The sequence below is a fragment of the Grammomys surdaster genome, unplaced genomic scaffold (genome assembly GCF_004785775.1).
Source record: "Grammomys surdaster isolate TR1022 unplaced genomic scaffold, NIH_TR_1.0 371, whole genome shotgun sequence".
Taxonomy (NCBI): domain Eukaryota; kingdom Metazoa; phylum Chordata; class Mammalia; order Rodentia; family Muridae; genus Grammomys; species Grammomys surdaster.
In genome coordinates, this window is record NW_021604790.1 from 5,569,662 (window position 1) to 5,592,752 (window position 23,091).

Genomic DNA, 23,091 nt, shown 5'->3' on the forward strand with positions numbered 1-23,091 from the left:
GGTCCTGATCGTCCCTGGCTCCCAGATTTAACTCTGGGGCATAGGGAGTGAGATGGGGTTCTTACCCACTGCTCTGAGTGCAGTCGCTCCTCTAGGATGGCTCAGGATTCAGTATCCCCACAAGAGCAGACCAGCTATGTGTCTGCCCCAGCCAAAAGGACCAGGCAGGGGCCTGTTGTTTGCTTTTAGATGGCTTCCAGAGTATTGAAAAGTCAGCCCTCTCTACTTTGAACTGTTCCAGTCAGGCTTTGTCCTCCATCTTTTCTTAGAAATTGCTTATCATGGTCATCAGTGACTTTCACATTGTTTAGTCAATAGTCCTTTCTTAGACTTTGTTTCACTTGACCTATTTGCATTATTTGGTACATTTGATTATTGTGCTGGCTAGTTTTATGTCAACAAGTTAGAGTTATCTGAAAGGAGGAAACCTCAAATCAGAAAAAATGTCTTTATGGGGGAAGGCCCAGCCCATTGTGGGTGGTGCCATTCCCTGAGCTGGCGGTCCTTGGCTCTATAGGAACGCAGGCTGAGCAAACCAGTAAGCAGCACCACTCCTCTGGATCAGCTCCTGCCTCCGTGTTCCAGCCCTGTTTGAGTTTCTGTTCTGACTTCCTTCAATGATGAACAGTATATGGAAGTGTAAGCCCTTTCCTTTTATAGAAACAAACCCTTTCCTCCCCAGCTTTTGGTCAAGGTGTTCATCACAACAATAGTAATCCTAACTACGACAATTACTATCTTTCCCCTGAAGTTCTAGCTTCTAGGATTTCACTACTTCTTAGTTGTTTAATGTTGTATGTTCCATGTTAATGGATCTCTTTTGCTTATCTCATCTTTACAACCTACTAAATTTTTGCAGTGCTCTGTAGGGATATTTTTTTTCTTCTTAAGACATTGCTTTCTCTGAAGCTCTCTCAAATGATATTATCCCTTTCCCCTTTTCTCTTTCCTGTAAGTCTCAGGTTTTTGGAGCTTGAGCTGGAGAATGTCCTTTGTGCTCCTCATGTGCAGTGTTCAGGTCATTTTCCTTTTTTCTCTAAAATTCTCCAGCTTTGAACTGCATGCTATCAGATCATATTTATTTACAAGTCCCTGTTGATTGTAACTCCTGGCTTGTTCCCTACAATGAATTGTGATACTGGCTGCTTAGTGTTAGAACAAACTTAACAAATTAAAGTCTCAGATCTCCACAGGACTGATTTTTCTTTTCTTTGTTTTTTTGTTTTTGTTTTTTTTTTTTTTTTGAGGCAGAGTTTCTCCATGAAGCCTGGCTGTCCTGGAACTCTCTTTGTAGACCAGGTTGGCCTCAAACTCACAGAGATCCAGCTGCCTCTGCCTCTTGAGTACTGGCATTAAAGGCATGAGCCATCACGCACAGTTAGAAGACTGTAAATTTAGAGATTGAATACTTAATTTTTGGTCAGTGGACTACAAATTTGAGAGTTTTCCCCACCTTCTTTGGATTTGAGAATTCATGGGAACAATTCACAGGAGTCAGGAGAGCAGTGTGCTTACAGCAGTAGTTTTATGGTAGCATCAAGGATTTAAATCAGACTGAGCTGAAAGAAAAGACATAGAGCGCAGAGGGATTTCCATAGGGGAAGTTGGTGGTATCTTTCCCTAGGGAGTCAGAGCAAATCTTATATCACATTGATGTTTGACAGTACACTCAGAGTATTATTAACTTAATATTCACACAAGCCTCAGGATCAAGTGTTTAATGAGGTTTCATTATGTAGGCATAATTGAATTATTGGTTATGGGTTAACTCAATCTCTAGCTTTTCTCCTTATTTTGGTCAGGTTGGTGTCTCATGGCTCAAAGCCTCAGCCTACCAGTTACATGGTTGGTTTTTCTGGTATAGTCAGATTACTGATTGGTTTTATTTTAAATTCATGACCACAAACCTCAAGTGAGACCTTAATTCTTCCAGGTTATCACATTATATACTGCAGTAGCAGAGTAGGTGGGGGTCTTGTAGTTTTTAGAGTAATATTGTTACCACAAACTGTCCAGGAGCTACTGTTAGCCCTACCATAAGTGAGAAAGACACTCAGGAGATTACCAGGATTTAAAAACTACCTCCCAGGCAGTGGGAGACAGAAGTCAGCCAAGTTATTACTCAGTCACTCTCTTTTTTTATTTGTTTCTCTTTTCTCTTAGCAGTACTGTTCCTTATATTAATCTTTGGTAATTTTGATCATGAGGTTTTTTTTTTCAGCATTTCATCTTTCAGTATTTTGAACTTAACTCCTAGAAGTGATCTCATTTTCTTTTTTTTTTTTTGGTTTTTCGAGACAGGGTTTCTCTGAGTAGTCCTGGCTGTCCTGGAACTCACTCTGTAGACCAGGCTAGTCTCAAACTCTGGTGATCTCATTTTCTAACTTAGTTATTCTTTATTACTGACCAAAGAATCCCCATAATTTATATCTCGTGTATCTCACTCTCTGAGCACCACTTATTTCTTTTCATCTTTCTCCTTATAACCTATTGGAATTTCTAATCCATTGATTCTACTGCCATTTTATACTATAGGTAGCCTGGCTCCCTTTCTTATTCAGCTTAAACCAATCTTAATTATCCCAGTATACAATCCTTGATAACATTGCCTTCTTCAAAGGGAGACTTTGTTACTGTTGTTTCTTAGTAGTGCTGGGCCTTACACCCAGGGCCTTGCATACATGAGGCAAGTTCTGTATGACTGAGTTATATACATTATACACCCACTCTCACATCTCCTTGATTCATTGTCCTTATGGAACTAAAACTGCATTCCTGCTAAATCCAGCTTTCCACTTTTTCCATGCCTGCACCCATGAAACTGAATGTGGTTAGTGAAAAGCATACATTACTGATTGGTTTTATTTTAAATTCATGACCACAAACCTCAAGTGAGACCTTAATTCTTCCAGGTTATCACATTATATAGTGCAGGAGCAGAGTAGGTGGGGGTCTTGTAGTTTTTTTCTCTCACCTTACACTTTTAATACTTTCCATTCTTCTTCTTAGCTAATGCCTTTTCTTAATTCTTTACTGAAAAAGTTGAAGAGAAGTCCTCTTGAAGATACTTTTAGGGATTCACTAGCATTTAAATATACATATGGTGAAGAACTATACTTCTTTATATAGGTAACTCTTTGTGCAGTAAACTGTCTCCTGCTGTATATTTAAAAATGCCATTTCAGCCAGTTGTGGTGGCACATGCCTCTAATCCCAGCACTCAGGAGGTGGAAGAAGGCAGATCTCTCAAGTTCAAGGCCAGTCTGGTCTACAGAGTGAGTTTTAGGACAGCAAGGTCTATGTAGCGAGACCCTGTCTCAAAAACAAAACAAAATAAACAAATAAAAACAAAAGAGAAAACAAAACCCCATTAAGTAAGTAAAATAAAAGGGAATGGTAATTTAGAAATTCTTTTCTTTTATAATTAACTCATTCTCATCAAACATGCCATTTCTTTTCTTTCATGTTAAAAATATAAGGTTCTTTTGATCTCATTGCCTTTTCAGCTACTACCCAATTTATGTATTTAAAAAATTTTATATTTTGTGTGCATGTATTTATGTGTGTGTGCCTGAGTATAGATGCACATACAAATGTCTGCATGTTTGTGGAGTTAATTTTATTCAGTGGGTTATAATCCTTTCTGTGACTCAGTGCTCTAGTTGTTCCCTGTTGGATCAATGGTATAGCTCAAATGGATTTTCTAGTATATACCCTAACTATTATACTTCCTTGCTTTCCTTGCTAGAACACGATCCTCAAGGCCCAGCCACATTTCTGTCCTATTTTATAATCTGATGTTTCTCCATGGAGCTATAGATTTCTTCTTTTCTCTTTTAATTGAGATATCACCTACAAGGAATAAAAGGTAAATAAAATAAGGTACAGTTTAATGAATTTCACAATTGTATACACCATCTGTCTTAGAGTTTCTCTTGCTGTGATGAAACACCATGACCAAGAAGCACATTGTGAAGGAAAGGGTTTATTTGGCTTACATTCCCATATCCATGTTTATTATTGAAGGAAGTCAGGACAGGAATTCAAACTGGGCAGGAGCCTGGAGGCAGGAATTGATGCAGAAGCCAATGCAGGGTGCTGCTTACTGGCTTGTTCCCTATGGCTTTTGTGGCTTGCTTTCATATAGAATCCAGAACCTCTAGCCCATGGATAGCACCACTCACAATAGGCTGGGCCCTCTCCCATCGATCTCTAATTAAGAAGGTACACTACAGCTTGATTTTATGGAGATATTTTCTCAATTGAGGTTTCTTCTTTTCAGTAACTCTTTTGTCAAGTTGACATAAAACTAGCTGTCATACAGTCTGTGACTGTTACTTCAAACAAGATAAAGGACATATTTATAGGAAAGTTTTGTCCATGCTTCATTTCATGTAGTTGTCCCCTCCCCTTCCAAGCAATAGCCCTCCTTTTATTTTAACTTTTAACTTTGTCTAGTCGTCTACTTATTTTGTTTTTGTTTTGTTTTTGTTTTTTTCGAGACAGGGTTTCTCTGTGTAGCCCTGGCTGTCCTGGAACTCACTCTGTAGACCAGGCTGGCTTCGAACTCAGAAATCCGCTGCCTCCGCCTCCCTAGTGCTGGGATTAAAGGCATGCGCCACCACTACCTGGCAAATCTTCTACTTTATGTACATGAATTATAATGGAAGTATTATTTAGTTTGGGTTTTGTATCAGTTTTGAGTCCAGTTATGAAAGAGTACTGTATAGTAATTCAAGTAGGGAATATTTATTATAATGAATTAATACTTATAAAAGGGAATTGGAGAAGTGAGAGATTGGTTAGAAAGATAGATATAGACTATAAAGACACAAGAAGAAACCATTACTCCTGTACTTACGAAAGTGCTCCCCCAACCTCTTGTTGACATCTAGACTCTGCTGGAAAGGGCATGATCGTGGCTCTCTCAACGGCAGAGAAATTGTATGGTGGTATCACACAGGGGGGGCTTTCTTGAAACTTGGCCTCTAGGTCTTGCCTCCTACCATGCTAAATTATACTGGTGTTTTCCAAAAGTGTTCCAATATAAAACCACCAGAGTGAAGGTGCTGACTGTCTGGTACTCTTGCTGCTGTGCAAGTCAAGAGTAGGAGAATGGAGAAGTTGCACATACTGTATTGAGTAGTTTGATGCTAGAGAAGCTGTCTGAGTAACCGAACACCAGAGAAAAGCTAAACTATTCCTTCCCACAAGATCTTGGTAGTGTCTTCTACTCATGAAGTTTACCACTACACGAGCTAGCAAAGAAAATTCATCCAAAGGCCTCAGGTCTCTTTGCAGAACAAACAAAGATAAATGAATTTGGAGCTAAATGGCAATAAAGCAAATATTAGTTTGTCTTATTTTCTTCTCTTAAGCCTCCATAGGTTTCGCTTATAAGGTAGCAGTTTTATAAAAGAATAGTGTAAAATGAAGGTACATTCACCTGTCTAGTGACTGGAATTCGAGGTTGCATCAGACTGTTTTCCTTACTAATTGGGACTTTATTCTAGCTGTAGTTTATTTTAGCCTGCCATTTTGAGGTGGTTGGGACTTTTTTTTTTTTTATTAGAAGGGCTTGGTATCTGCTCTGTCAAGTTTTCAGAGCTCTCTTTAGGTGTTATAGCTGAGCCACTTTGCAGGCTGGGCGACACATGGTTTTGATTTATCCATCTTGAATTATTTCTTTAAAAAAATAGCATATACACTTATTTTGTTATTTTCTCTTATGCTGAAAAGGCAGAACACGATATTTTTCTTTTTCATTTTGACATTTTTAGCATGTGTTGAAGGAAGTATATTACTTTGTAAGGATCTTTATTCTCTCTTCTTTTGTAGTTATATGTAGGTCTTGGTTAGTATGTTGCAGTGGAGGATTATTTTGTAATAGCTGAGCCTAATGGCTCAGGTAGGTCTCTAAACCCAACCACTTGGGGGACTTGAGTTAGGAAGATCTTAAATCCAAGGTCTGTCTTGCTACAGAGTGAATTCCAAGCTTGTCCAGGCAACTTAATAATACTGTCTCAAAAATAAAATAAAATAAAATAAAAATAAAATAAAATAGAATAAGGTTGAGGATATAGCTCAGTGATAGAATACATAAATAAGGACCTGAGTACAATTCCCACTGCTGTACCATGGAAAGGTGTGTATATATATATTCTTTTTTATTTCTTTCCTTTATTTATTTGTCTTCTCTTTCAGCTACTCTTACATTTTCAAAAACGATCACAGTTCTCTGAGTCTGTCCTCCGGAATTAACTTTACAATCATAACTTCTGTTTTGAAAACATTTCCTTTATTTTTGTTTTCTAAAGTGTCAGTATTTAGCATATGTATACACACATATAGACACATATACATATATGTATATAATTTTATTTTTTGAGATAGAGTTTGACTGTGTTGTCTAGAACTTGTGGTCCTTAGGCCTGAGACTTCTGAGTAGCTGAGATTTGAGGTGTTGTGCCACTGCATCTGGCTTGAATGTACTTTACAAATTATTTACTTATGTAGATATATTTTATAGATGAGTATTTTTTCTGAATGTATGTATGTGTACTGTGTGCATGCAAGTGCCAGTAGAAGCTAGGAGGGCTTCAGATCCCCTGGAGCTGGAGTTATAGACCTTAAGGTGTTCTTGTGTTGGATATCTTTTCGTGTGGTGGTATAAATATGCATATGAATACATGTTTTATCTCTTATGCATAAAGGGATCATATTATATGTATTCTGCACTTATGAGCATTTGATAGTGACAGCTTAAATGATCAGTAACTGATATCTACAGGCTACTTATACTACATGGAAGCTACTATAACAAATGCTGTGGCATGAACTATATGAATTTAAACAGGTGTTATAAATTTAATGAAAAATAAAAGTTCAAGTAAAGAAGATGAGTTTGGAGAGTAAACACAAGTAGAACTGTGTGTTCTAGTTTCAGTGGAGTAAGTTTTTAATTATTTTAGATTTACTCATTTTTATTTTATGTGTATAGGTGTTTTGCCCACACATATGTCTGTTCTACAAGAATGCAGTGCCTGTGGAGGCCAGAATAAAATAAAGATCACTAAAAAGTACTTTGACTGACAGAACATGAAATTTGCTTTAAAATTAAAGAATAATATTATGTAGGCATTGAGGATAGGGAAAGTAGAGTATTTTAACATGTAGCATGGAAGGGATTGTTAAAGTCAAGATTCAAATTCCAGAAGCCTTGAAGGAAAATTATTTAATGTATAAAAATTGTAAAACCCATAAAATAAAAGATGCCATACTGAAATTAAATGGCAAGCAAATACTTGATCAGGAGAAACCAAAATAATAATAGGTTGTTAAAACCATTTTTTCTAATTTGATCCTCTGCTTACAGGATTTTTATCTTAATTATTATATTTCCTAATTTTAGAAATTGAGTTTTATATGTGTTAACATCTATTTCATCATTTTACTAATAAATAATTTAACACTACCAATGTTAACACCTACTGTTAAATGATACTTGGAGTGTTCTAGGGAATAAATGCCTTTATTGAATTAGCTGCTGGATCTTTTCCCTAGACTTTACATATTCAGGTAGGATTGTGCTCAGTCTCATGTAACAAAAATCTAAATACATTGGCTTAATTTTTTTCTCTTGGTAATAGGAAATATGTATATAGGCAGTTCATGGGTTATGGCTGTTCTCCAGGGCCATTAAGGGCATAGGATCCTTTATATTTCTTTCTTTCTTTTTTTTTTTTCTTTTTCTTTTTTTTTCGGTTTTTCGAGATAGAGTTTCTCTGTGTAGCCCTGGCTGTCCTGGAACTCACTCTGTAGACCAGGCTGGCCTCGAACTCAGAAATCCGCCTACCTCTGCCTCCCAAGTGCTGGGATTAAAGGCGTGCACCACCACTGCCCGGCTTCCTTTATATTTCTTTACCATCTTTCATAGAGGCTTTAGCCCTATGCTAGCAAGGTGGCTGTTGTGTCTCCAAACTTTTCCTTAAAGTCCTTGCCCACAGACTTTATGTTTTGATCTCATTGATATTAACTGAGCTGCCTATTTGGTCATAGGCTCCAGGGGAATTTGAGAAGCTATTATTTTAGGTAATTTATTTCCTTATCTCAAACTAATATCGATTTAATATGGAAGATAGTAAAATTTTGGCTAGATAACTAGCTACTAGCAGATAATAGGCACTGATACATTTTTGTTCTTTGAAACAGCTTTACACATTGGGTATGTTTATTGCTAAGGAGAAACTGAAAGGCTAAGTGCTGTACAGCCTCACAGTAAGTCATTGGTAGCGATGGAGGCATGAGCTCAGTCTAACCTGTCCAAAGCCCATCCTCTCTGCATTTGTATGGCTTACATAATTTTGTTCACTTTGGGTCTTACTTAAGTAAATATTTTGCATGAGTACTATTAGAAATAGCTTAATTAACTGTGATGATCTTTAGACTAGTGTGTTGGTATTTAAGGTGTCGCTAATAACTACAGTCTTTTTTAATCATATAATATTTTTCCTTAATGAGAGCAATTTTTCTTGGAAGGAACAAAAATCTGGGGAATCAGATTACTCTGTTTTCAGAATGTTGTAGCTAGTACCTGTTTTCTTGTTTTAATTTTCTTCAACACTTTAGCTTTGCTCAAGCTGTAATGAGGTTTTTCTGTTACATGTTGAGAACAGTAATGGTGTCTATGTAAGAATGATTTATGAAATTACAGTGAAGCTATTACTAATAATTGCCCAAATAGGCAAATCAAGAATTTTGAGGAAAATAAATGAGGAAAACCTTTTAAAAAACTCTAATGCAGTTAGGGCTCCAGAATTAAGATACAAACTATGAGATAATTCTCAGTGAGTATGCTTTAGATATTTTGATTTTTAAAGCCAGTACTCAGAAACAGCTTTGAAACTTCTTTCAAAAGATAAAGCCATCACTGGCTCCAGTTATTTGGCATACCCAGGAACCAACCAAACCTTAGAAATGGAAGGAAACAAGACTAGTGTTCACTCTCCTTCAGGATGGTAAAACCTTTAGCTGCTAAGATTTTTGTGTAAAGGTGACTTTGTATTTACTTTGAGGAATTGTTAACAGAAATTATTCTCTTATGCTAAAGCATACACTTAATATATGCTTGTTCACTTAAATCTCTGTTTCTTGTTTGTTGTGAATGGTACTTGGGTTCATTTTTTTCCTAGACTCTCACTATCATACTAGATGTTCATCTTAGGCAATAACTATTTATTAACCTTTAAAAAATGATTCCCTGTATTAATCTGATCTTAATAAGCACCAAATAAATAAAAGAGTAGAAGAAATTTTATATATTTGTAGCTAATACTAGAAAAATAGACCCAAAGCAGTGGGCCATTTATTGTCATATATCTTAGAATCTAGAAGCATTGCAAACCCTAAGAATAAAATTATTGATTTTTTTAGCCACAGTATGTGCTAAAATAAGACATTTTGCAGTGTTTATGTATGTTTTGGTCATTTCTTGATGTTATCTGACACTGTTTCATGCTTAGCCTTTTTCCTCTAAAATAATAGTTTAACCTCGTAGACATGGTAGATCTGTTTTTTTATGGCTGGGAGAAACCAAGGAAAGCAAGTGACATAGGGACATTAGTTGCAGTTCTGTAAAGACAACCCTTTCCATGTGACCGTCTATTGAACTGATGACAAAAGGCACATATATATATATATATATATATATATGCACACACACACACACACTCACTCATATGTATAGTCTAGCATTAAAACTTTTTATTAGATGTTAAAAGAATGAAAGAATCTACAAATCTAAGCTCTCAGAAACAATTTTCCATGTTTTTGGTGTTAGTGTCATATAATGGGACATCATAGATTGATAAGGAAATTCTCTGAGGAGACAGTCAACTTGAAAGCCAAGTATTTGTTCAGGGAACTCTTTCATCCTCCACTCTGATATTTTGTCTCCTTTGTGGAGTTTCACAGAGAATCTTACTGACTTAGTAATTATAATTTGTGCTGATTTCAGTGATGAATACTTTCAGGTAATGAAAACATTTTGAAATTAGAGATGGTGAACAAGTATGCCACACTGAATTTTATTTATTTCACCTTTTCAATCCTGTATGCACCTCCTGTGGGAATTATGTAAAATTTTCTGTGTATTCCCTCATGTGTTTATGTTACATATGTTCATAAGTGCATAGATAAAATATTGTAGTAGTTAGACCTTACTGTGCATATCACTCTGACTTTTAACTTTTCTACCTTAGGGATAAACATTGGGGAGATTTAGAACAAATAGATATACTGTATCTTTTAAAACCACCCATTATATTATTCTCTTATTTATAGTATCTTGGTGCAAAGATTTAAATATTTCCCTGTTAATAGAGTCTCCCTCAAATTCTTTTTTCCTTTTTTATCCCTTCCTTCTTAGAAAAAGTATTTCTTTTATTTTTTGAGAGTATAATTATATAATTCCCCCTTCCCATTTCTCTTTCCAACTCCTCCCATATCCTCCTCCTTGTTCTTTTTCAGATTCGTAAAAATCAACTTTCTCTGCAAGAGTTTGATGTGGACAGTAATATACAGACAAAAATATAATTGATACATTTGATAAAGATACATTTTCAGTGTTTCGTGTGTGTTAGAGCTTATCCACATAACAGTGAATTAAGCAACTTTTCTGCCATCCTGAAGCTTGTATTTAGCTGGGAGTTGACGCGCACGTGTGCGTGTGCATGTGTGTTTATGGTGCATGCTCACACGTGTGCATGGTGAGGGTATGCATACTTGTTGCTTACCCTCTCAGAGGCCAGAGGAAGATGTTGTGTATCCTGCTTTATCACTATTCTGTATTGTTTCTTTAAGACAAGGTCTCGTAGAACCTAGGGCTCGGCTGGCAGTCTTCCTGTCTCCAGTCCCTGCAGTGTTGGAGTTACCACCCACCCAGGTGTTTTCACAAGGGTAGTTGGAACTGAACTTAGGTCCTTGTACTGTGCTCTAACCCAGAGTGTTATCTCTAGCCCCTTAGATGACGTTTTAAAAATAAAGTATGAGACATATTGATGAATACTTTATATATGAATCTTATCACACAGTCATCTCCTGGAGTTAAGAAAGCTTATCTTTTGTACCTCTGTTTTCATCATTGGCTGAGAGCCTTCCACAGGACAATGAGATATGAAACTTTCTGGGCAAAGTGATTCCATTAAGCAAAGGGCAATTCTTAGAAATGAGGAGCAGCTCTAAGTCATTGACAGCATGGGTTTTTAAATCTTAGTTTTAGTTAACACATGAGTAGCCACTGCTTAATATACATAATTAACAGTTTTGTTTGCTTGTCTTGGGGCTGGGGGAATGTTTGAGACAGGGTCTGGTTAGCATTTTTTTGTTTTTGTGCTGTGATTGCTTTTATATTATATCTACCTTTGCATGCCTTTATATATTTTTTGATTCATTTCAAGTAAAATGTACTCATTAGTATGCTCTTGCTAACTATTTAAGCATGAAATCTTCAGAGCTCAAACCTTGTTCATTTTGTTCTTTTGAGTTAACCTTTACATAAAATATGTAAGTCTGCTGTAAACATTGCTGAGTTGTGATATGTACATTCGTCTTTGCACCCTAGATCCATCAGATAAAGACTCTCACTAATTACAGTATTATTATAGTATTACTATTTCCAGACCAAAGGTATCTTAGAAGCTTTTAGGTTGTTGTCAGCATTTTCAGTTTGCCTGTGCTTTATTTATTGTAGTGCTGGGAGTGGACCTGGGGCCTTATGTGTTCTGGGAAGCTCTGTACCACTCATCTGTTCCCAGCTTTTTACACGTGTTTTAAAGTTATCAAGCTTTTGATATTGATCCTATTTTGCAGTTCATATGTGGCAATCATGTTAACCTGTTCTGTGACTCTTCTTGTTTACCTGACTTTTAAGTATTATTTTCCTTATTGGAAGAACTCCCTTTTTTGCCCTTCTGCTAGTCAAATATTGTTTCCTTTTCTTTCTAAAAATAATTTTTATTTTATTTGTATTTTTCAAAGAATTTTAAAATCTAGATAGATTTTTTAAACATTTATTTAATTGTGTGAATATATGGGCATGCTTGTGCAATGGTTCATGTGCGAAGGTCAGAGGGCAACTTGAAGTAGTTAGTGGGTTATGTCTTTTGCCATGTAAGTTCCAGGAATGGAAGTCGGGTCATCAGACTTGGTGGCAAGTGCGTATAGAGGCTGAACCATCGCTCTGCCTGAGAATAGACTTCTTGATTGGTACCTACTTTCAGTTAGAATCTTCTTTTGTTTTGAAACGACCTTTTTACTTAATCTTCATTAAACAATGCAGAGCTCAGTCAGACTCCTGGAAGATGTCTTCCACTGTTTCCTGCCCTTCCTTCTGTTGAAAGGCATCTCTTAGTCTAGTGATTGTTGCTATTTTTAAACATACAGCATTTTGTTTAGCTGTTTCAGAGATTTCTTTCTGTTGTAGATGTTGTTAGTACTTTGGCTGTGATTCCCTTGTTTTTATTTTTATTTATTTATTTTTATTTTATTCTAACGGGGATTCATATATCTGATTAGTTAGAAAATTCTTGCTTCTTATCACCTCAAATATAACTTCTTCCTAATTTTTGATGCTTTCCAAATTTTCAATTCTGTGTATGCTACACCTTTTTGGTGGATTGCATATGGTGCTAATAAACTTTTCCACATTTTCCATCCTTTGTGCTTTGAATTGAATATTTTCTGTTGACAAAAGTTTTTCATGTTTGTGCCATTTTCTTCATAGGACACACAAAAGCATGTAACAATGTAGAGAAATTTTGTAGAAAAGAAGAGCAAAGCTATAGGCACAGTAAGTTAGATCACAAGGGTTTGTAAAGATAAGCTTTGTTTATTTTTAGATATACAAAAGAATGTTATGACTATTTAGTAAAATGAAGAATGGCAAGAAACAAAAGGAAGATACTTTTAAAATCAATATCCTTGCAACAAGTACTAGGGGATATGATGAAAAACCCAGCCAGGTTTTCCTTTGACTCAGAACAGTGCAGAGAAGAGAGGCTCTGGTTCGCAAACATAGGTAGTCTTCAGATGTGGAATAATTCTGGTTTGTTAATGGGAAATATGCAGTTTTATAATGTGTGTGTGTGTGTGTGTGTGTGTGTGTGTGTGTGTGTGTGTTAGGAGGGAAGGTGGGTAGAAGGAGAAATGGAGGAGGAAGAGGAGACAGGAAAGTTGTTCCAGAATTGGAGACTTGAATGAAATAAAGGATATATTTATCACTACCTCGTTATTTCTGTGAATCTTCAGTGCTGATGTTACTAGAAAATTTGAGGAGTTTATTTGTGGTTGGCATATGATACTGGGGAAATCAGGGTCTCTTATTGAAATTCTTAGTCTCATTAATTAAAAAAAATTAGGAATCCACTCAAATGGAAGCTTGAGAATAGTTTTTTTAGAGTTTAAAAGAGAACCCCCAAGGCAAACTATCTGTAAATCTTGGCAGCAGCCTGAAGGAGGAGAATGGAGAAGAGGAGAAAAGCCATCTTGTTTGAGTCAAGCTAGTGTGGAGGTCAGCCACATGGTGAGGAGGGGTGTAGTGGAGTTTTGTCTACACTGTTTGTGCTCCAGCCATGTGAGTATCCTCTGGCCACTTCTCTGACTGGGCCTAGGGTACCAGGGTAAGATTTAGGAGTGCCCAGTCATTGAGTTTGTCAAGGCATTTTAAGAATAACTGACATGTGTGTGTTTTCTATTCGTGGATCTGAGATAGCTCCTGGGCAGGTGCATGTGTGCAACCAGCAGGGAACACAAAGCAGTATAGACAAAACTACGTGCAACAGAGGGGAACTTTAAAGAGTGAAGCCCAGAGTACCAGGAAAAGTAGACGTTGGTTTTGGGTGGCATTGGGAAGAAAGAGAAAGAAGTAAAAGCAAAAGGTATAGCTGTATCACATAGTTATTGTTGGTATGCTTTTAAAATTAAACTTAGAAGTATGTTGAATGGAAAAATGTCTTGTTAAACTTACTTTACCTGCTTTCTTTTGTAGTTTTATATTAAAAGAACACAACCATGTTTCGGAATAGTCTCAAGATGCTTCTTACTGGTGGGAAATCAAGTCGGAAAAACAGGTCAAGTGGTAAGTGACTACACTATACTTACTGTGTGTGACAGTTTAGAAGTACAGGCCATCTTAAGGATCTGAACTAATGCTATCATACTTCAGATTTTTATTAAGAAGTTTATTAAATTTAGAGAGGAAAAGAAGGTTTACATTTTTATAGACTGCCATATTCTTTATTAGAAGGTGAGAACCCTTGAATACTTGTCAGCATCAGTCTGTTAAAGGGAAACTGTGAGGGAGAAGTACTTATTTCTGTTTTATGGGAGAATGTTTCTGGACATCTATTTATTAAAAACTCTAGACCTATATTTATTTTTAAAATTCACATAGGAATTTATTGTAGTTATAGATACTGTTAGTGTAAGAAACCATTAAGAATAGGAACTGTCCTATAGATTTATACAGAAAGATATAATTAAAGGTGCCATGGTACATCCATGTAATTCCAGTGTTCTGGCAGCTGAAGCAGCAGGATCATGAGTTTAAGACTTGGCTGGTCTTGATTACTTAGTGAGTTATAGCTCAGGGCTGGCTTCATGCTAAGAGCCAGTCTCAAAGAATTGAGTATTTTTATAAGTGCTAAAGTTTATGATGGTTTTGTTGTTATTGTAGATGTATGTGCGTTTATTTTTATTTTTAAAGACTGGAAGAATAAGTTAAGTTTTTAGGTAAAGGAAAACTTTTGGGAGACAGTATTGAACAAAAATGCACTAGATTTGTTGTTAGTAAAGGATGATAGACTTGTATTTAGAATGTTTTCAACCTGATTTCTCTTGATCTTATTCTAAATTTACGTTGGCATCACTCATTTCAAATGCTGTAATTTACCATTGTGACTTCTTGAACTTCAGATATTTACACTTACTCATTTCCAAATATTTGTTGTTTTTTCTGGTTATTGTTATTTTGATTGACCCTTCTATTCCAACTAAAGGAACACATCTTTCACTTGACTGGCGTCGGCATGGCCACGGTTTTTTTCAGCTCTCTGATAGACACTGCCTGGATACTTTGCTTTCATTTAAACTAACATGACCATGAAGCAAGCACAGGATCCGTGGGTCTTGGTCCCATAAGCTGCCTTCCACTTTGGTGGATTCCTAGATTACCTTCAACTTCTTCTGATTTGTCTACCACTGGATTTTCCTAGAACTTCTCCACAGGTTTATTTGCTAGAACAGCTCATACATAAGATAATTATCTCGATGTTCTCATAATCATAAATGTTACCTGAGTATTTGTAGCATTTGAATTAATGGATAAACTGTTTTCTCTGACTTGCTCCTGGCTCCACCTGTTTTTGAGAAGGGGTCTGTACTAAAGATTAAAGTCAGGGTCTTGCATGTGCTAGCCAAGCACTCTACCATTGAGCTGGGTTTCTAGCTCAGTGCTTATAAAGAACTATTAGAAATTTAGTTTGGCAGGACCTGACTTGTCCTAACTTCTCTACGCCTATGCTCTATAAGTCTTATTCAGAAAGTTTCTACTTTATACAAGTCAATTTTTATAATACCTTATGTTTTCTCCATAATCATGACATTGACCTTGTCTGGAATACACTTGCCTTTTATACTTGAATCACTTAAAAAAATCTTCCTCAACCATCAAGGTTGTGCTTATTTTTCACTCTGGCTTACAGTGATCATTTATTTATTTATTTTAGGTTTATTTATTTATTTTATGTATATGGGTACACTGTAGCTGTCTTCAAACATACCAGCAGAGGGCATCAGATCTCATTACAGATGGTTGTGAGCCACCATGTGGTTACTGTGAATTGAACTCAGGACCTCTGGAAGAGCAGTCAGTGCTCTTAACCACTGAGCCATCTCTCCAGCCCCCAATGATCATTCTTTTGCCTTCTCTACTAGAGTATTTATTACCTGTCTTCCCAATGTGAAATTAAATGAAATACTTTCTATTGCCTATGAGCTTTCCTACTATAGTTTAATTATCCCAAGGATCAGAAATGCACACTTGCTCCCTGTTATTCCTGAAATAGTTCATACTGTCTCTATTTTTTATTTACTAATCTATATTGGAATTACATTAGAAGACAATGTAAAGTGATCATGTGGCCAGAATTGTGTTTAGTGAAGCATGTGTTGGGTAGCAGTTACCTTATATTCACAAATGTCCTGTGTGTCCCAAAGAAGGACTTTGACATGTATTACCTCAGTTTATCTTTGCAGCAACTTCCACTCCATTTATAGGTGAGAGGTGAAAACTTTGGCTTAACGTATAGCTAGCTGACCTGGGGATATATGTAGCTCAGTGATAGTATATGTGTTTAGCACACAGGTGAAATATGGTCTTTAAATAAGAAACTAATATTGTGTTGATTAGAAGCTCACGGTGTACTGTGTTTAAGATACGTTATTAATTGCCTTTGACTTCATTTTCTATAATTCTCTTTGCCTCCCTTCACTCTGTTTCAGCCACATGCCTTCTCCTACTTTTGTCCTTGCTGTTCCTTATGTTAGGTCCCTTCCTTCATTAAGGCCATAAATCATGTGTCATCTTCTCATTGAGGTCTTTGCTGGCCATTAGATCTAACCCTATTCCTTTCACATTGCTCTTCAACATTGGCCCTTTTGCTTTTTGTCTCTGTAGCAGCTATTACTTTTTATCTTAAATACATCTTATTTTCTGCTCTGCTAATCTGTCTTTACTTTAGGAACATATGTCTTATGACAATTTTTTTCTCTCTTTCTCTTCTCAACAGGGTCTTACTGTATAGTCCTGAGTGGCTTGGAACTTGCCAGGCTATAGACCAGACTAGCTTTGAACTGCCTCCAAGTGCTGGTATTAAAAGGCATGTGCCACCATGCCTGGCCAGTTTATTCTGTTTGCAACTGTTGGGTTCTGTTGTCACATAACTGGTGCTTAGTAGCATTTGCTTTATGAGTAAATATCACTTTAAAGAAAACAACTATGTTATCATTGTGTATAAACTTTTATTGGTCACACAGCTATTCAGAAGGCTGGGCAGGGGAAACTTTTAGGCTAGTATTTAGAGGCTAGCCTGGGCAGCTCATTAAGACATGTCTAGAAAGAAAGAAAAAGGATCACAGCAATCTCACTATTAGTTAAGAGATGATGGAAAGGCTGTAGAAGTGATCTCAGGATGGAAGAAGCAGAGGCTACATGGTACGGTATGGACCAAGTATGTTTTCTGCATTGTGTGAGAAGTAAGAAGAATGAGAGGAAATCGCGTGTTTGCGCTGGGGTTTCTGGCTGGAGACTGGCTAGTTTCTGCACTGTTTCAGGTTCATGTAATATGTGCAGTGGCCATCTATTCAGCGGTTTGCTGTCTAGAAACATGTACTAGGTTTTCTCTCCAGTGTAATTACCTTCATTTCCTGGGCTCATTTTAAACTTTTCCTTATTATAGCATGAGAATTACTTTTCCTTAGGATTCTAAGATCGTTTGATACTATAGGTTTTCAGTGGCATACTATAATATTTTAGCCTAAAGATTTTTTTCACTATCTGCTATTATGGTTTGTTACTTGTAGAGTTTGTAGTTTCCATCTTTGCTGCTGGAGAAGGAAGACAGAGGAAACTGTAGAGTTTACACTATCAACACAAGCCATTCTGTGACCCATTTTAGAAACAGTTTAAAGGAAATAAATTTCCATCCATAGTACTTTTTCCACATCTCAGCTTTTATAAGGCTCTTGAGATTAACACAGTAATTTCTTAGTGCTGATTGAAGTTCTTCAATAAAGCTTTCATAAATGACCAATGCAAGTTTATATATTTTTATCTTATTTTTTTAAGGGTTGAATGAATTCTCTTGTAGCCAATCTGGTCTCAAACTTCTACCAGCCCCTCTGCCTCAGTCTTTCAAGTGTTGCAGTTACATAAAGATGTACATCACCAAACTTAGCTTTTTTTTTTTTTTAATATTTCAGGATCAAGTTTAATTAGAGTAAAAACATATTCTTGTTAAAATCCAATTTACTAAATATGACTCTAGGCAAGGTACTTTAAACCAAAACTGTTTTGTCAGTTGCCACTAGTGGTACTGTTTACTATACTGTCATTAACTTTGTCAGTTAGACTGATTGCTTGCCACCTAATAGCTCAAAAAGGCAGTGAGTGACCACTAGAAATTTCAGAAGACTGTTCTGTGTTGATCCTCAGCCAGAGGCAGACAGCTGTCCCTGCTTTCCTTCGATAGGGTAGCTCTGCATTTGACTTGACACTAAAGCAGAGAAAACAGTCTGATGAAGAAGTCTGTGTATTCCATTCCCCTGTCATTCTAAAAAGGCTTTGCCTGACCCCGGACTTTTTTTTTTTTTTTTTCCTATTCTGGTTTGGCCCATATCTCAAAGCAGGATAGAAGTTTTTCCTAAAACTAGCAAGGGTTCCTCGATAAAAATCAAATTTTTGAAAAAGATTAAACTAAGGCATTTAAGCTGGTATAATTGGGCATTATTGCTTCATATCAGTTACTTTAAAAATGCAGGTGTAAGCCCTGTGTGATGTTATATGCCTTTAACCATGGCACTTTGAGGCAGAGGCAGGTGGCTTTTTGTGAGTCTGAGGATAGTCTGGTTTACACAGTGAATTCCAGGACAGCTGAAGCTACATAGTGGACCCTGTCTCAAAAAACAAATACAAACAAATCCAAGTATATATCAGATATATGATTTATAATCCTGTATTATGGCTAGTTTCTGCACTGTTTCAGATCCATGTAATATGTGCAGTGGCCATCTATTCGTAAATTTGGTAGTATACAATGAATAAAAATACTGAAGGAATAGATTCTGGTTTCTCATTTAAGAAGGAATGTAAGTAATAAGTTACACATCTGATTTTGTTTCCAATGGTCTATTTTTATACTGTGTTTTAAAACAGTGCTTTTACTAAGATAAAATAGTAGCTTTAATACTATAAAGTTTTCGTTTGAATATATCAACCTTTTCAATAAAATATATAAATATTTTAAGTTAAGAAAAATGTCTTTAGTGTGAATTGGCCTTGAATTTGCTATCATCTCACCTCCATTCCCTGAGTGCTGGGATTATAGATGTTATGCCACTGTACCTGGTTTATTTTAAAAACAACAAAAATAAACTTTGATTATAGGTTTGTGCTTCTACGAATTTGTGGTCCTGTCCCATAAAATACATACTCGTGCATATTCATTCTCATTCTCCCTCTTCTCTCCTTTTGTAAAGACTGTTCATACTTTCAATACTTTCAGTCTTCCTGTCACCATCTCCCAAGTGCTGTTACTATTTTATTTATAGAAATTTATTTATAGGAATTACTATTTTATTTATAGGAATTTTGGTTAAAAGTCTATATATGTACTCCATTTATGAACACATAACAACAGAATGTTGATGATAACACCAAGAAGTGGGTGAGATGCAGAAAGGAAAAGAAACTGTCTTAAATTTTTTTTGGAAAGAGTATTTCACATTGTATACCTGTCTGACAAGTTTCATGCATACCAATCATAGACTTCTTGTCTTCCAGGATTCCTAGAGTAGCTTTCTATAAATAGACATTTTTAGTTTCATGGTTTCTTTAAAAAAAAAAAAAAACAGAAACAAAAAAATTCAATCTTAAGAATAGGTCCTATACTAATCCTCACCTTGCTTCTATGGTTTACTTCTCTTTTGGATTTGACTCCCTAAATACAATAGGATAACATATTTCCCCCAAGATTTAGAGTTCCTTGACTTGGAGTCATGCTTTTCTTTGATTTTTCTTCAGTCTATCTTGCCATAAACAATTCTGGCTCTGTGTGCATGCATCCATGGAGGCTAGATCCTTTACCTCTTTTTTTTTTAATTTTTTTTTTATTGGATGTTTTATTTACATTTCATATGTTGTCCCCTTACCCCATCCCCCACCCACCCAGGAACCGCCATCCCCTCACCCCTCCTCCTTCTTCTCTGTGGATGTAACTCTTATCTACCCTCCCACTCCCACCTCCCTACCCTCAAAATTCCCACCCCCTGGGGCGTCCAGCCTTCCTGAGGTCAAGATCCTTTACCTCTTATTTGCCTCATTCACTTGAGTCTCAGTCTCTCGTTAGATCTGAAGTTCATGTTCTTGCTAGGCTGACTAGTCAGCAAGCTCTGGGGATCTGGTCTCAGTGAGTCAGATGGAGGGCAATAGAGGAGGGCTGTGGGTCTCTACACTCACTCTCACATCTCTGCATGCACTCTCCACACACATGTGCCTCCCAAGCAACATCACACACACACACACACACACTCACACACACACACTCATATACTCTGTGTGCACAGAGAGAGAGAGAGAGAGAGAGAGAGAGAGAGAGAGAGAGAGAGAGAACAGATTTCTATATGTACACAGAATCCCCATAGGAAAATGCAGATACTGAGAAGTAGTTAAAGCTAGCACATGTTTATACAAGGTTGGAAGAAGTGTAAATTGTGTGATAAGACTAGGTAAGAGGCTTGGGCTGGGACAGTTAATCCAGTTAATCATGGAGAAGAAGGTAGAAAGATAAAGATTAGTTTAACAGAGTTTACACAGGCCTCCTTTAACAGCAGCTCCCTATCCAATGAGAAGAACGTTGCTTTTATCTTGGCATATATAAGATACCTTTCATACTGAAGTTTTATCTCCTTTACAGAAGGAAAATGAAAGTCAGAGTACCCTTCCTGTGTCTGCTGTTTTCAAAGTCCATTTAACTCAAAATAATCTTTATTCCAAGGTAGCATTTTGGGTATGGTAATTCTGTGACTTAAACTTCTCATGAAAATGTAAGTTAATATAATCTGTAGGACATTTTACTAGTGAAATAATAGTGTTTAAAATATTTGATAAATATAATATATTTTTCCTATGAAAGTTTTTACTGTCTTTACATGAATATATAGTGTTAAAATATCCTTTATGTCAAGATTTTTGGAAATATTTATGGAAAATACGTTTTTTCCTGTCATACAACTGATTCAGATTCAGCAAATATTACTTATTTGTTTATTGTAGTCTTTAGCATTCATTTTAGGGGCTCCTATATGCTAGGCAACTATTACTCCCTAGGCTGTATCTTTAACCCTTTTATCTACTTTATATTCTTAGTCTATGCATTTTTGTACCTTAGACTGGCTTTGAACTTCCTCTGTAGCCTTGGCTGACCTTGTAATTAATCCTTCTGCCTCAGCCTCCCAAGTAATTCTGGCTATAGGCTTGACCTGATGGGCCCAGATAGCATACATTTAAATATTTACTATGAATGATGTTAAGTTCTTTAACCACAATTGTATGCAAGTATTATATTAGATAGTTGTATTTGCTTGAAATATGCATACAACTCAAAAATTTGAGATTTTTCCCCTATTTTTTCCTATTAGCTTTTTCCCAAAACTAGAGGTTCCCTATTTGTTTATTACAGATTTTAATTGTAGCAACTTCTAGTTTTGAATAGGAAAGACCATAGTAAGCAACATTTATAGCTATTGTAAGGGAGAAGTCAATGCCAGAAAAAAAGTTTTAGTTTTTTAAAGATCTATTTATTATTTTCTGTATATGAATATACTGTTGTTGTCTTCAGACACACCAGAAGAGGGCATCTGATCCCATTACAGATGGTAATGAGATGCTGGGAATTGAGCTCAGGACCTCTGGAAGAGCAATCAGTGCTCTTAACTGCTGAGCCATCTCTCCAAGCCCCCAGAAAAAAAGTTTTAGTAGGAATAGATTTCTCTTTCCTGTCTTGTACCTTTTGTCCACCATAACATAATGCTTTATAATGAATGTCTCTCATTTGGTGCTAATTTTCTGAGAAAGTCATGTTATTTGAGTCTTTTGCTATTTCATATATATATATATATATATATATATATATATTATACATATTCATACATACATATACATACACATATATTGAGTCACTTTAAACTAGATTAGCAACTCTCAATACATAGGATATAATAGATCAGGTATGATAATCATATGAACATACATAGATTACATAGATGCAGAAAATCCTCTAAGCAAGTTCAACATGCCTTCAAGATAAAAGCCCAGCAGTAACATGTCAGTATAATAAAGGCACACACACACACCAGCCACCATTATACTGAATATATTTCCCTAGAGCCAGAATTAAGAATAGAATGTCTACCCTTTTTATTGTTATTTAGTATATTTCTTGAGTGCATTGCCAGAGCAATAAAGCAGGAAAAAGAAATAAAAGCAAATAGGAACTGGTTATGGTGGCTGACTCCTCTAATCCCTACACTTGAGAGAATGAGGCAGGAGGATTGCCATGAGTATAAGGCTACATAGTGAATTCCAGGCTAGCCTGGATTTTACAGCAAGACTGTCAAACAAATCAAATAACCCCCTCAAAAAAGGATGCAAGTAAAAAATGAAGAACTAGAAATGTACCTATTTGCATGTGATAGAATCCTTTACTTAGAAGGTCCTGAAGAGACCACCTCAAACCTCATAAATCTGATACACCCTTTCAGCAAAATAGTAAGTTGAAAAACAAACATAAAAACATTAACTCTTCTATATTCCATTATTGAACATGCTAAGAAAGTAGAAATAAATCTGATTTATGATAGCTTCAAATATGAAATAAACTAGGAATTAACCTAATCAAGGAAATGAAAAATCTTTATAATGAAAACTTGAACATCAGAGGAAGAAATGGAAGACAACCCTAGAATAGGAAAATACATTTCATGTTTATTGATGGCATAGACTGGAGTAGAATAAAGGACCTAGGAAAACAGATAGCAAACCACATAGCTATAAACAATTGATTTTCAACGAAGTTGCCAAAAACATGCTGGAGAAAAAGTAGGCTCTTAACATCAGTGCTGAGCATACTCAGTATTCAAATATAGAATCTCTCACTTGTATAAAAATAAATTCAAAGATATCAAAGATTGTAAACTCTGAAACCAACAGAGGAAAACACTTCTAGATACAGACATACCAAGGACTTCTTGAGAATGAGC

General features: G+C 36.1%; 1 protein-coding gene across 2 annotated transcripts in view; it reads left to right on the top strand.

Annotated features, from left to right (window-relative positions):
• Window positions 1-23,091, top strand: part of Tanc2 (tetratricopeptide repeat, ankyrin repeat and coiled-coil containing 2) — a 284,441-nt gene that overhangs the window by 19,013 nt on the left and 242,337 nt on the right. For both annotated transcript variants that reach the window (XM_028780603.1, XM_028780602.1), the window contains exon 2: window positions 14,045-14,134. In XM_028780603.1, coding sequence (XP_028636436.1) covers window positions 14,068-14,134 — 67 coding nt within the window. In that variant the 5' untranslated portion in view covers window positions 14,045-14,067. The remainder of the gene's footprint in view (window positions 1-14,044; window positions 14,135-23,091) is intronic.